General features: G+C 41.1%; 1 protein-coding gene across 3 annotated transcripts in view; it reads right to left on the reverse strand.

Moving 5' to 3' along the window:
• Positions 1–3,776: 3,776 nt before the first annotated feature.
• KPNA4 (karyopherin subunit alpha 4) overlaps positions 3,777–13,532 on the reverse strand; it is a 68,887-nt gene continuing 59,131 nt past the window's right edge. For 2 of the 3 annotated variants that reach the window (XM_007502282.3, XM_056807492.1), the window contains exons 13-17: positions 10,459–10,563; positions 9,553–9,696; positions 8,084–8,246; positions 7,412–7,506; positions 3,777–5,783 (exon numbers count right to left, since the gene is read on the reverse strand). In XM_007502282.3, the coding sequence (XP_007502344.2) occupies positions 5,685–5,783; positions 7,412–7,506; positions 8,084–8,246; positions 9,553–9,696; positions 10,459–10,563 (606 nt within the window). In that variant the 3' untranslated portion in view covers positions 3,777–5,684. The remainder of the gene's footprint in view (positions 5,784–7,411; positions 7,507–8,083; positions 8,247–9,552; positions 9,697–10,458; positions 10,564–13,532) is intronic. The other variant, XM_001363121.5, reaches the window with a different exon arrangement.

Consider the following 13,532-nt stretch of genomic DNA (forward strand, 5'->3'; position numbering starts at 1 on the left):
ATTCTATGGAACTAGAGTTAAGAGATTATGGCCACAGTGATTAAAAGGAGAGAGGAGTTGGGAAAGCTGGGTAGTTGTTCTAAGACTGAAATACAGGTTTAACTGAAAGTCCTCAAAATCACTGGTTAAAACTTTATACTTAGATCCAATGGAACCACTGGAGGACTGGAGGTAGAATGTGATGTGTTCAAAAGTCCAATGGCAGCCTGAATTCACAAGAGGAATGAAGATGTCAGGAAGGTAATTCAGAGGTTTTAGTTGCCTACCTTTGAATTTTCTATAGTTGGAGATAAAAATAAATATTAAATGGCAGTCTTGAGATGTTACAAAGATGTTGGCTCTAAGGTGACTTTAAGTCACCTCAACTATGAATGTGAGGACTGTTTCAGAGGAAAAGTTGCTGCTTATGTACTCCATTAAATAGATGAAATGTATACTATTCTACAGAGGAAGAGACTGATGCTTAGAGAAGGCATATGACTTCTCCAAGGCCCCATTAGTCTGTGAGCTGGGATTAGAATCTAGTTCACAAGGGGCTGCGTGGAGTGCTGCTGGACTGAGGCAGGAAAATCAGGTTTTAAATTCAGTGCCACTTTTTGGCTGCCCTCATGAGCCAAGTCCCAGCTTGTACCTCAGTTTCCCCACCTGTAAAAGGCCTACATTAATATGTAATACCTTCATAGACAGAGGTTCAAAGGATCATTATTACATCAAATTGTGGAAGTTTCTGAAAACCTCAAAGCACGACATGCCAGTTATCAGTTTAGTGCTCAGTGAAGTCCAAGACATCTGGAGTCACTGTAGGTAGCACCTGATCAGGCCAGAGGAAGCTCTTCTGCACTGGATGCTGAGGGGAATTCAGGGGGGTGGTGATGGCTTCTTAAAGAACCCAGGGGACCAGAGCATGCTGAAAGAGCCCAGGAAACAGGCTCACCAGAGATGGAGGCTAGGTAGGACTGGAGGTGAGAACTTCTAGGAGGGAGGAAGGGCGGGAGCCCCAGGGAAAGAAGCAGTATATAGTCAGCAAAGATGGGGAACTTGCAGGTTCCCTACGGCCAAGCTGGGAGGGGAAAATGTCAAATAAGGTCCACTTCTCCTGGGGGTCCAAGACTCAGTAAGGCAGAAAGTGAGAGCTGAACAGAGAGGAACAAGGATGAGCCAAGTGGCTCCTGGGAGCATCCAAGCACAACTCTCTGGAGGCAAGTGGGTCACAGAGGAGCTCCAGAGCAGCCAAGGCTGGCCTCCCTTTCTTGTATTTATTCAAGCCAGTCCAATGACCCCAACCTTCCTCTGACTCATCTCTGAAACAATCTCAATGGCCCCTTGTGGGACCGAACCATTCTTTAGTGTAAATTCTAGACTGACCAGTTTTTGTTCGTGAATACAAACATCTGAAGAAGTCCCCGAAGAACCTGGGGAATAGCTGCCAATTCGACCCCATGCTTTGGTCACAGTGGCAAAGGCAAAACCTCCAGCTTCATTTGGGGTGCTTGGGCAGAGGCCACTGGAACTCAACTCCTTGAAGGGAAGGCATTTCAGGAGTCCTGAGGGGGCAACAGCTTTCTGGACTCCATTTAAACAGAGGGAAAACACTAAGAAATAACACACACACTACCAGTGTGGTCACATTTCAAGAACTTTATTGTCCTTAGAGAAAAAGAGATCCCTCACATTTTCAGTTTTTCAGTGAAATTCTTAAGGTCATTAGTCTGCAGGTAGTAGGACAATCCCGTGTCCAGGAGTGCCTGGGTTAGTAACTTAGGGCTCAGACATCGTAACAATGGCTTGCTAAGTAAGGGTAGACACCAAAGTGTTTTTCCAGGCATTTTCCTGACAGATATGGGTAGAAAGAAGCACAGGGCAGATGAAAATGCTTTCAAAAGCAAGGCTGGCCGCCCCCTGGCCCCCAAGATACCGAGACATCGTGGCCACGGCCCAGGTCCTGCCTCCTATGGAGAGGACAGGCCACGGCTCCATTCTTAAGCTAAGCAAAGGAAGGATCGCCTCATCAGGGATTCTGTGACCAGGGCCACAAGCCAGGAAAAGGCACGACGACTGGAATTTGGCCCTGCCCTCCTTTAGATTGTCTTCTATGACCTAAAGAGGGATATTAAGTCACATCGCCAAAGAAAATGGGATTGTGAATCCAGGAATCGATTCCCTTTTAACTCCCTTCAAAAAACGGTGCCATCAACAGGAAGTCTAGGCATCGCCCTATTAATATGCCCCAAATAAGTAATTTCTGCCAAGCTGAGGTTAGCATCAAGTCTTTCCTATTTGAAGGGACAAGAACTATCAGAGGAGAAGCTTAATTCATTTGGGATAGCAGGATCCCAATTAGTAGTCTACACCCAATTCTGCCATTCACTAGTACAACCTCTGGCAGTTACTCAAGTCTCGTTTTTTCATTCACAAACTAAGCTTTTTCCAGGCAAAAACGGATGCTGGCCTTCCCCAAACACTGAACATCAAAGTGCCTACAAAGGCCGTCTTCCGTCTCTTCCTACCCCTCTCGCCTCCTCCAAAACAGACCCCTCCATTCCCCCAAATGGTGAAGATCCTGGAAGGGCAAGCTAAGGGGAATTCACCAAGATGTCCCTCCGAAGGGCCAAGAACGCTTGCCCAAGGGCAGAATGGCATATGAATGTCAAGGAAAACTCAAGTGGCCTCAAGTTTCCCTTAACTTAAACCCATTTCGATGAATAAAAATGAAGTCCTCAACCCCTTGTTTCCATCTGAGCTGGGTGAATTGTACTCATTCTCACATGAAACACAAGGAGAAGTGGCAATAGCTTCAAATGCAGCTAGAGACCCGTCATGGCCAACCTGCAACTCCGCCTGGTGCCCCTCAAATCCTAATGTAGGCGTATGCACGGGACTCTAATTCAACATTTTGTTTTTTAAATCAGAGACAGGAATGAAGGGCAACAAGAAAATTATGAAGGCGAATTCCTGCTCTTTGATGATCCATTTCCTTCTCTGAGAAATAATGAAGCCCTATTCGGGGTGAGCTAACTCCTTGAAGGCCTATTGGCTAACAGTTAAATATATAGCTGTGTTTAAATACAGGATTAGTTAACTATTAACAGATGTTGAGAAAATAAGATTTGAAAGAGAACTCACTGATCTCCCACTAAGAAAAGGGGGGGAGGGGGGAGAGAAGAAGACTCAAAATCCTGGGTCCAGGGGGAAATATATTTTTAAAGTATGAAATAGCCCTTATATTTAATGAGATGTTGTGTGCTTTGATAATAAAATTCAAGCAATAAGCTCGCTTAGGTTTTATCTTTTAAAATTCACATTTTACAAAAAAAAAAAAAGGGGGGAATGCTTATGGTTTCATGAGACAAATTTAAGGCATTTAGCCCACTTCTTTGTAAACATTCATTACCACATGTCACGTGAAAATTACATTTTTGTACAAAGCCCATCATCCAAGTGATACTGACATTTTTATCCAGGGTCAGGGTAGGGTTCTAATAAGAGTTGAAGTCATTCGGAAGATCATTCTTAAGGGAAAGGTTACGTGAAGGGAGAGAGGGTACAGAGGTCTTCATGTGCAAATTCAATGGCTATCATATTGTCACATCATGAGGAACTTAAATTGTACAACTGAGAAGTCAGTCTCTTCTATTCTTTTGGTTTGAGGCAGGTCAGAAGCCCAAGAGGTAAGAAGTTGATAGAACTTTAATGAGGTGAACCGTTATATTGTCATGTCCTTTTAGTAGAAAGCCCCTCCCCCCGCGCACACACACACACACACACCACACCCCGTGTAAAACATTGCTTTAAGTTTTAATGTTTATTTCCCCAAGACAGCCTAGCCTGCACTCTACTTGGATAAATTGTACAAGCTAGTTTTCTGCTGCTTCTAATTTTAAACTTTAACCATGTTCTGATGACAAGGAATGCTGCAAAAATACTCTAGTCCAACAAAGAGTTATGATCACAAAATAATCTTTATCCATTCTACAGTGTTTCAGAATTACCAGTTGATTTTTAAACACAAAGTAGATAACGATGCTAATGGTGGCTAATCTGGTATGTTTCTTATAGCAAACCGCTGTTCATGCAACACGTGTGCTCGAAGGGGAAGGCACAGGGTTTCCTACAATGAGCCACCTTATAAAGAGTTCTCCTTTTTGTACAAATTTATTTGTGTCACATTTAATTTAGTGTGCAGAACCTCAAAACTGAGGCATAATTCCAATTTATAAAAACCACTTGCATGCCGTTTATGCAAGTTTTAAAAATACAAAGTTTTCTCCCTAAAGTGGCTCAAAATAGATTGTTCATGGCTGCCTACATCTAAGATAAAAAGATTCTAAAACAATTGAACAGATTAGGCATAGTATTAAAGGTGTTCAAACCATTACTTGATTTGTACATCTATTCACACCTCGTCATCGGTCTTTATTCGGCAGTACATATGCACCCAATTCCATTTTAGAAGTTTCCATATCATTTTCATAGAAAACAAAGTTTGAAAGCAAGTAACATTTAAACACAGCACGGGATTCTACCACAACTGAAAACTTTTTGTCTTTTTCTTCTTTACAGGACTCAACAGAATCTAAAACGGAACTAGGCTGTAGATTATTACCACATGCAAAGAGCTTCATGTTATCTTTGAAAATGAAAAGGACGGCTTTGAAAAGCACAACTGACTGTCTCTGACTATTATGGCAACTTGTGTACTGCAACACAGTCTATTTGGAGGGGAATTTTGATTTTTCATGCAAAAGTCTACACAAATTCGTTTTGATGATATGGAAAGCTTTTCCTAACATCAAACATTCATCTGGTGCAAATGCACAGGGACTCCTTCCTGAAAAGTTATCTGACTTGACAAGCAACTAATAAAGCCATACTAGATAAAAGTAATTGGGAAGGGGGGAGGAGGGGAAGGAAAGAACGAAAAGAAAAAGAACAAACAGAAAGGAAAGGGGAAAAGGTCCAAGAGAAAGGGAGAGGAAACCCAGGCTGAAGTAAACCCAAGTCTGCTGCTAAACCGGTCTTTAATTTCCATGTCCAGTGTACGCCAACGCTTAGGGTCTCCCCGATGATTCCCAGGTCTGTCCCCAGCCCCTGAAGGCGGATCAAGCTCGCACGCATCCCCATACAGCACCACAACCACACTCTTGCACACGCGCCCCTCCACGAGCGGGGTCTGTGCCCCGAGGGAGGAGCCCTGGGTCAGAAAGGCGAGCGGGGCTCCCCACCACGGAGGCCAGAGCCCGCCCACTGTCTTCCATTCACACAGGGTCGAAGTCACAGCAAGGCCGGGGCTCGCTCTCCTCGGCTCAGACGGGCCCCTGTTTTCGGTGATGCTTACAAGGCGGAAGACGGTGCTTCTGCACCCCCGTCGCTCTAGCTCTAGTCCGCGCTCCTTCTCAGGCACCGCACATCAGTGACCCGAGCCCTTGTCTTTTGAACGACCTAAATAAGCATTCGTGTGAAGTTTTTCATTACATTTTGCCACTCACTCTCACTCGCACCCACTCGCCATCTTGACTTCATTTGGGCTTTCTGTGATTCCAAATGAAATCTTCACGTTCTCTTTCCCCGATTTAATGCAGCAGCAGATCCCATGAGCCAAGCTTGATGGATCAAACCTTTTTTTTATATATATATATGTATATATATCAGTGCTGCATTGTACCCAACACTTTCACAACATCTTTCTAAAACTGGAACCCTTCCGTCGGTACGTTGGCAGAGGAATTGAAACCAAAGGTTCCCCCTTGTATCGCCTCGGGAACAAGGCTAGGATCTTCATCAATCTGGAAGGTGGGGGAAGGGAGGAGAGAAAGGAAAACCAGGTTAAGGCTAGACATCTTACAAGCCAATCTTACAGAGTTTTAGAATATTTTACAACAGAAGGATTCCCCTTTCAGGAGAATCTATGACACTTTAAAAAACCTATAGGCAAGAATGTGGACCATCTGGATCAGGTCTTGGAAAAACGTCGTGAACTAAGAAAGGTTTTTACATTAAAAAAACTTTTATTTGGAAAAGTAAGAACCATTCTTAGTTCACTGGGCATTACACAAATAGGGCTTGGTGGATTTAGACCATCAAATCACTATCTATTATGATCCCATTGTCACTAACATTTAATAAATTTTTTTCCCCCACTGCTGTCATGGTTTATATTACAAATCAAATATTACTTTGTACATTATGTTAATGTGAATCTATTTTATCCCTCTGATCAAATATTCTATTTAAAAATCAATATCCTTTTAAAATATTGGCATTATCTTTTTCTTCATGTGAATTTTATCATCTTTTAGTTCCATAAAATTCGGCTCCCCTGGGGATTTTTATTGGTCCTACATATTTGATTGTCTGCTGATAATTTTGATAATGACAAAACCTAGAAAAGCACTTATTTCAGCTTCTATTGATAGGATTCTGAATGTTTCTTTCATTTAATGCAATGGATTACATTGAAATATTTATTCCTTTTAATAATCTTCCCAGGGAGAAAGACTACTTATGTCAAAACTGAGATTTGACAACTGTATTTGTCTGATTTGCTAAGATTTTATTTAGGATTTTAATGTTTGTGTGACACAGGACTGTACTTTTGTTATTTGAATTCTCTTATCTGTAACCTAAGATTTCTCTGCATTTTTGCTCTTTGATACTTTGGTTGGACTGTGCTTACAGGGCAGGTCTAGGGCTTTTATATTTCTGAGGTAATCTTGCCTGTTGAGTGTCCTTCTAAATGGAAACTTGTGGGAAAAGGAGATAAAAGGGATTTTTGTCTAGATCAGCGATGTTCTTGGATGTGGGGAATCCCCAGTGAGACAACTCGTCTTTACCAATGCCAATCCCCAACTGTTACAGTGCAATTCATGGTCTTTAGTATCTTAGGCAATTGTGACTTGGCCAAGGTCACAAGGCATCTGCATTAGAGACAAGACTTGAACTCACACCTTCCTAACCCTTACTTTCTTTCTCTCAATCTACTACAGGAGATTGCTTCTTCAGGTTTACATATACAATTAACAATTTCAATTACTGAATACTGATAAATTGGCAATATGATATTTGAGTTATTTTTGAAGGAAGAACTGGTCACAGGTTTAAGAATATAACTGGCAAACTTGGGTTACTCAATGACAGGTTAAATGATGGTAGCACAAGCTGCCTGATACTTTTTTGAAAGGATTTTTGAGAAGTTAAAACATTTGCCCACTAAGGGTAATTTTGAATAAATAATAACCAATTTTTAGGATAATCATTCTTTCAAAGATCTTAAGTGAATAGCTAAGTGGTTGATAACATGTTTTGCTATTTCATTCCAACCAAAAAAAAGTGCCCTCAAATCCCTAATTTCAGCTTTCCTCTTCAAAAATAACATTTATAGAATTAAGTTGAGAAATAAATTTAAAATTAATACATCATCTGATGAGAAGAACTGATCAATGATCTCATAGGCCAGCTTGTAGATGTCTTCATTTTCGTGATTTTGAAGTTGTTCAATCTTTTCAAGGCCTGCAAAAAACCTTTTATTAAGTGAAAGAAACCACACTAATATTCGACAGTAATGATTACCTAAGTAATTAAATAGATCTCCTTTTAGAGCAAAGTCCCTGCAAAATTCCATTCTGGCCACAATTCCTACACAGTATAACTATGTAATTTAAAAATTCAATCTGCAAAAAGGAGGCATTGCCTGTGAAAGCTAATTAGCTTGTTAAATCATGCATCATTCGATCAAAGAAAAAACATCATTCTCTCAAACACAAATTAGACTTACTATAATAGTATCTATTTTAATTTCATGGATGGTAATGGAAAGTGTTTCCCAAACAATTTATAAAGCACATTGTTGTGTACACACAGTTTGATATTTTTAATTTACTTGTGATATCCATTCTGATAATAAATAATTAATGCTTTCCAATATGTTTCAAAGTAGTTTTAGTTTTCTAATCGAAATCCTAGGTTACCTTACAAAACAGGACATCAATAAAATTATTGTTACTTCCTATTTAAGGTGGCAAGGGACAGATGAGAACAAGTTGACAACCTGACTTGGTGAAATATTTGCCATGAATGCTGCACTCACCTCCACACTCTTCTATAAGGTTGGCTATGGTCTCAGCCTCGTCTTCAGCCATTTTTAATATATTGCTTAGTCCATCCAGTACCACCTGCACAACCTGAGCATCTTTTACAGTTAGCAAGTTGCAAAAGGGCGGTATAACATTCTGTTGGATAAGGTAGGCCACCTGAGAAAAGATAAGTCAGTGAGCTTATGGACTCATCGACAAGCAGAGCCTTAGTGCTATAGAGACTCAATGAGTACAGCCTCTTCACTTCACAGAAGAACAAACAAAGAGGTCCCAGAAGGTTCAATGGGGGAGTGAGGTCTCCCTGGCAAGCAGCAGCAGCAGAACCATGACAGAATCTGGGCACTCTTTCCAGTGCACAACAAGGCCTAGGCAACATTTTATGCTAAGATATGCCTGGTTTTTAAACTTTACAAAATGTAATGCAAAGTAGAATCTAGCTGGATTAAAAAATTAGAACAGTGATATGAATTAACAAAACACAACGTAGTTTCTCTTAATCCCTCTGAAAAGTTATTAAAATTAAATTTATACAATTAGAAGACACAAAGATTCCTGTAGAAAGTTGATAAATGGGAAGAAGTACACAGAGGGAAAGATGCAAATAAATTTCAAAATATTCACAGGAGCCCTTTATAGGAGGAAAAAACTAGAAACAAAGTGGCTGCATATTAATTAGGGAATGACTAAACAAACTATAATGTTACTGAATCATGGGAAATAGGAAGGAGAATTTTTTTAAAGGAAGTTAAAATAAATTATTAAATAAACAAATTTAAATGAAAGAATTTAAAGAAGTCTTCCTTGAAGAAATGTAGTTGAGTCGGCAGGATGAAATCTATACAACAACCATAATAATACAATAGAAAACAGCACTAAAGACATCTGCAATGACTAGAATCACTGCGGTGATTCGTTTGGGCTTCTTAACCTCCTGCTTCCATTGGTAGAGGAGTAGTTGCCTAAGAATTTAGGATGAGGCCAAGGCCAGCATTGTTAAAAACTAACTATGTACAGGGTTTGTGTTTTATTTGTTGTTGTTGTTGCTAAACTATACATTTTTGAAAAAGCATACAAAAGCATTACCAAGAGAATTAAATGAAAGCCCTAGGATAAAGTACTTAAATACAGCCTCTTCTTTTCAAAGAAAGCTAGTAAAATTCTGAACAGAACATCCATATTCATACTCCATATGATAAAAACTAAAACTTGGAGGCATTCTAAAAAATGTCACCAATGTTAACAAAAATTAAATTCTGACAGAAAAAAATGTCAGAGGGAAGTGTTACCTGATAAAGAAACTTCTTTAAACAACTTAAAAAAAACTCTAAATGAAGCCTGAGGTATGGCCTGTTAGAGGCAACAACCTGAAGCTTTTCTTGCTAGGAGGCAGCCTAAAAAGAGCCCTCAGCAACATCCCCTGCCTCTTCTCTAAGATGTGTGTGCGTGCGTTCATGCCTCTCACCTTGGGGTTCTCCCGAGCCCTCCCCGGCAGAGGCGCAATAACGGGCGTGAGGTGCGCCAACGCCCTCCTCACCTGGTCTTTTCTTCCACTGATTGTTAAGTTACTTATGGCCCAGGCAGCTTCTTTCTGAGTTCCAAAATCGCCCTGGAAAAAGCAGAAGGCACTCTTGAGGACAAAGTAGTGACTTTTCAAAACAAAAAGGAAGGGGGGAGGGGTAGGCTAAGCTGAATGTCTTGCTTCAAGGGTGACTGCAAACAAAATACATCATCTGCCTTATTCCAAAAAGTCCAACTGCAAGTCCAGTGGCTTAATGATGAGAGACCAAGTGCTGAGCAGGGACAACTGGTTTCCCTCTCTGGGACTATCCACAGATGCTCACAATCAGTGGCTTCACTAGTTGCAGCACTGAGGGAGGAAGGTAGGTATCCCAGAGAGGATCACAAAGCGTTTAAATGGCTAAGTGTTCACTAGGGTGTTTCTTGGGTAAGAGCATGCCACTTGGCTTCCACACACAAGACTCCCCAAATCACACACTGCAGGGTCATTCATCGCCACGAAATGAACAGGTTCAAGGAACATACTAGATCAGGAGTCAGCACCACAAGGGGCTTTTGCTTTTTTAAAATAGGACAAAACCCTCATGAGCCAGTGAAGCTCAGAAGTTCTCTAACTCCAGTGCTTCAGTGGTGTGGACAGGCTGAAGCCTGTCTTCGATCATCAGTGCAAGGCACACAGCAGGGCTTTAATAAAGGTGTCTCTCATGTTTGTAACTATGATGTCTTACATGGCCCCCTCCAAACCTCCATGTACTAGTGTTTCCAAGGTGCATGATCAATGGGCAGATTTGTGGCAAGCCCTGTGTAGTGTGAGGATGAGCCCACACTGGCTCCGTGGATACACCCCTACCTTATCTAAGAGGTGTATGATCATGGGCACGAGGCTGGCATCAATCACTGCCTGAACCTGCTGCTGATTTCCTGCAGTGATGTTTGAAAGGAACCATACTGCCTCCTAGAAAACAAATTATTTAATTAATAACAAAATTATAATGCTGACAATACTGTCAAAATAATTCAGAAAATATACTTTTATCTGCAATACTATTTGACATGGCTTCATTGCTTAAATTCTAAAAAGGAAGGTTCTACCAAAATTATATTTAAAAAAAAAGTATCAACAAAAGATCCAGAGCACAAGTTAAAAAACACATAAGAAATGCAGGGAACATATGTGTGAAATTTTAAAAGTAATTATAAAAAGATTTCATGGTTTTTTATACCACAGGAATAAAAATTAATTTCCTTCCCTTTCTCTCTTATCTTTCATCTTAGAATCAATTCTGTGTATTGGTGCCAAAGGAAAAGGGTAGTAAGGGTTAGGCAATGGGGGTTAAGTGACTTGCCCAGGGTTACACAGCTATGAAGTGTTGTGAATTTTAAAAGTCTCCATCTTGGTCTAGCACCCAAAAATTGTGCACACCCACACTACACGGGCATGTGCTAGTCAATGACAAATCAGAAATAACTAACTGCCCACCTGGGCTGTCCTAAGCCAAGCTAGAGCCAACCATTGGATTTTGTGAGACACAGGAAGTGAGGTAGGGAACAGCCTCTAGAATTCGCTCACTTCCTGTGGGGAGAGGGAGACGCCAGTTGGTGTTAGGAAGAGTTGGTGTTAGGAGCTTGGACAGGGAGGATGCCCGCAGACAGCTTTCCTTCAGATTGGTCACGTGAGTTAAGGACTGACTCTTTCCACCTGGGCCTTTGGGCCTAAAACTCCCTCTGCCTTGGTCAGAGGTTGAGTAGCCTCTTTCCCTTTTTCTCTTCTCTCCTTCTCTCCCTCTCCTTTCCCTACTCCCAGTGTGATTAAACCTCCATAAACTTCATTCTGACTTGAGTGTTTCATTTTTAGGAATTTCATAAGTAAATTCCTTGGCGGCCATTGTTTAATATTACATAAATCCTGTAGCCACATTCTTAACCATTACAATATACAAACCTCTCCCATCTCCCCTAAATTTCCACCATTACAGTATTGGCGAACCACTACGGGGGAAAAAAGAACCTTATCAGTCTTCTGATCTCCTTACTATCACCTGGGAGAAATTCCACCCCGGCTACCCCCTCTGGCTCTTGGCCCTGCCTTAGTGCTTGGAAGGTTTCTAGAACCTCAATAAATTTCCTGAATTTTCTTGCCTTTTCAACCCACTTATTGCTCCGTCAGTCCTGTTACCAAATACCTTAGCTTAAAGACACAGCTGCCAGAACAGGTGAGTATAAAACACCTTTTCTCTTTTCCCTTTACCCCTTAAGTTAAATTGGGGTCAACAGGATTTTTTTCTTCTCCCTTTTTTGTCTCTCATTTCCGCCTCCTTTTACTTTAAGGAGGTGGCTTAGTAGATTGAGAGGCAGGTAGCAACGAGGAATCTCAGAAGGAGCTCTTAGGAGCTCCTAGTCCGCAAAAAAGCAAAAAAACAAAAAACCAGCTGAATACAGCTAGGGAGCTAATTTAAAACCCATTTTTTTTCTGTTTCCTGGCCTTTCTAGTCTTAAAAATTTAAGTGGGCTTTGCTCAAGGAAGATAGCACATGGTCCTAGCGGTTTTAGCCTGAGGACTAAAGAAGATTGCTGGGACCCACCCATACCCACTTTGTAAAAGAAGGAGGTTTAGTTTGGCCTTTTGTTTACGGTCTATTCACTCCTAATCAGCCCTTTCATAGCTTCTACCTTCCTGTATGAGGGTTTTTGTAACCCCTCCCAGAAGCTTGATAAGGAGAATTTACAACACAATAGGCCCTTAACCTGTATTGGGTTGTAGACAAGAAGAAAAAAAAAAGGTACAGGCAACCTAGCAATTGACTCAAAGAAAGAAAAAATGTGGCTACAACCAATGTCTGCTTTGCTTCGAAATTGGCTTATAAGTTCAATGACCAAGTGCATTGGATTTTTAGTAGGTGTTCCTCTAGGATGGTATTTTTCAGAAACTATAAACCTCATCGTGACCATTATATTCATCTTCCTTGGGATTGTAATTGTTGTACTTACAATGATATACCTAACCTCTAAGAGAGAACACTCCCTTGTTCCTTCTATTACTAAGCAAATTAAGGAATTACACACTTTTATGGAAAACCAAATCACGGAGCAATGTAATATCACTGATCAACGTATTAGGGAACTCCACACTTTTATTGGGGAGCAACTTCAGGAACAGAATAATATTTTTACTCAAAAAGTTAGGGAACAGAATATTATAACTGATCAGAGAATTACAGAATTGCACACATTTATTGATCAGCAACATAAAGAATTGATTACTATCACTGATCAAAGAATTCGGAACCAAAATGCTTGTATTGAACAAATTAAAAAAGAAATTACTCTTATTTATCAACAATTGATGGAACGGGATGAAGTTAGGGAGGAAACATGGCGAGAGATAAAAACTTCCCTGGCTGAACTTAATCAGGGACGATGGGGAGAGATAAAAACTTCCCTGGATGAAATTAAACAGGACAAATGGGGAGAGATAAGAACCTTCCTGCAAAACATTGATAGGGAGTTAAAAACATCCCACAATAGGAGTGATTTAACTCTCCATCCCCCATCATTATCAGACTCCCTGACCAACCCTGCCCAAAACGATTTGGCTCAAATAGAAGCCCCTTCACACCAACCAGCTCCTCCCCATCCTGACCACCCAGCCCCTCCCCCTGCCATTCTTGCCCCTCCCACCCTGGTTCCTCCTTCCATTCATGCCTCTTACCCTGCCTCCTCAGCCCCGGATCCTCCCCCTGCCCTTCCCCCCACCCATGCTCATGCTCTAGCCCCACCCCCTGTTCCTGCCCCAGCCCTTCCCCCTACCCTCCCCTCCACTCTTGCTCTAATCTCCAACCCCAATGCTCCAACAGCTAATAATCCTAACATTGAAAATGGAGCAAGTAGCCTAGAAACAGTAACACCAAATAGTTTAGACAGAAG

The sequence above is a fragment of the Monodelphis domestica genome, chromosome 8, assembly GCF_027887165.1.
Source record: "Monodelphis domestica isolate mMonDom1 chromosome 8, mMonDom1.pri, whole genome shotgun sequence".
Lineage (NCBI taxonomy): Eukaryota > Metazoa > Chordata > Mammalia > Didelphimorphia > Didelphidae > Monodelphis > Monodelphis domestica.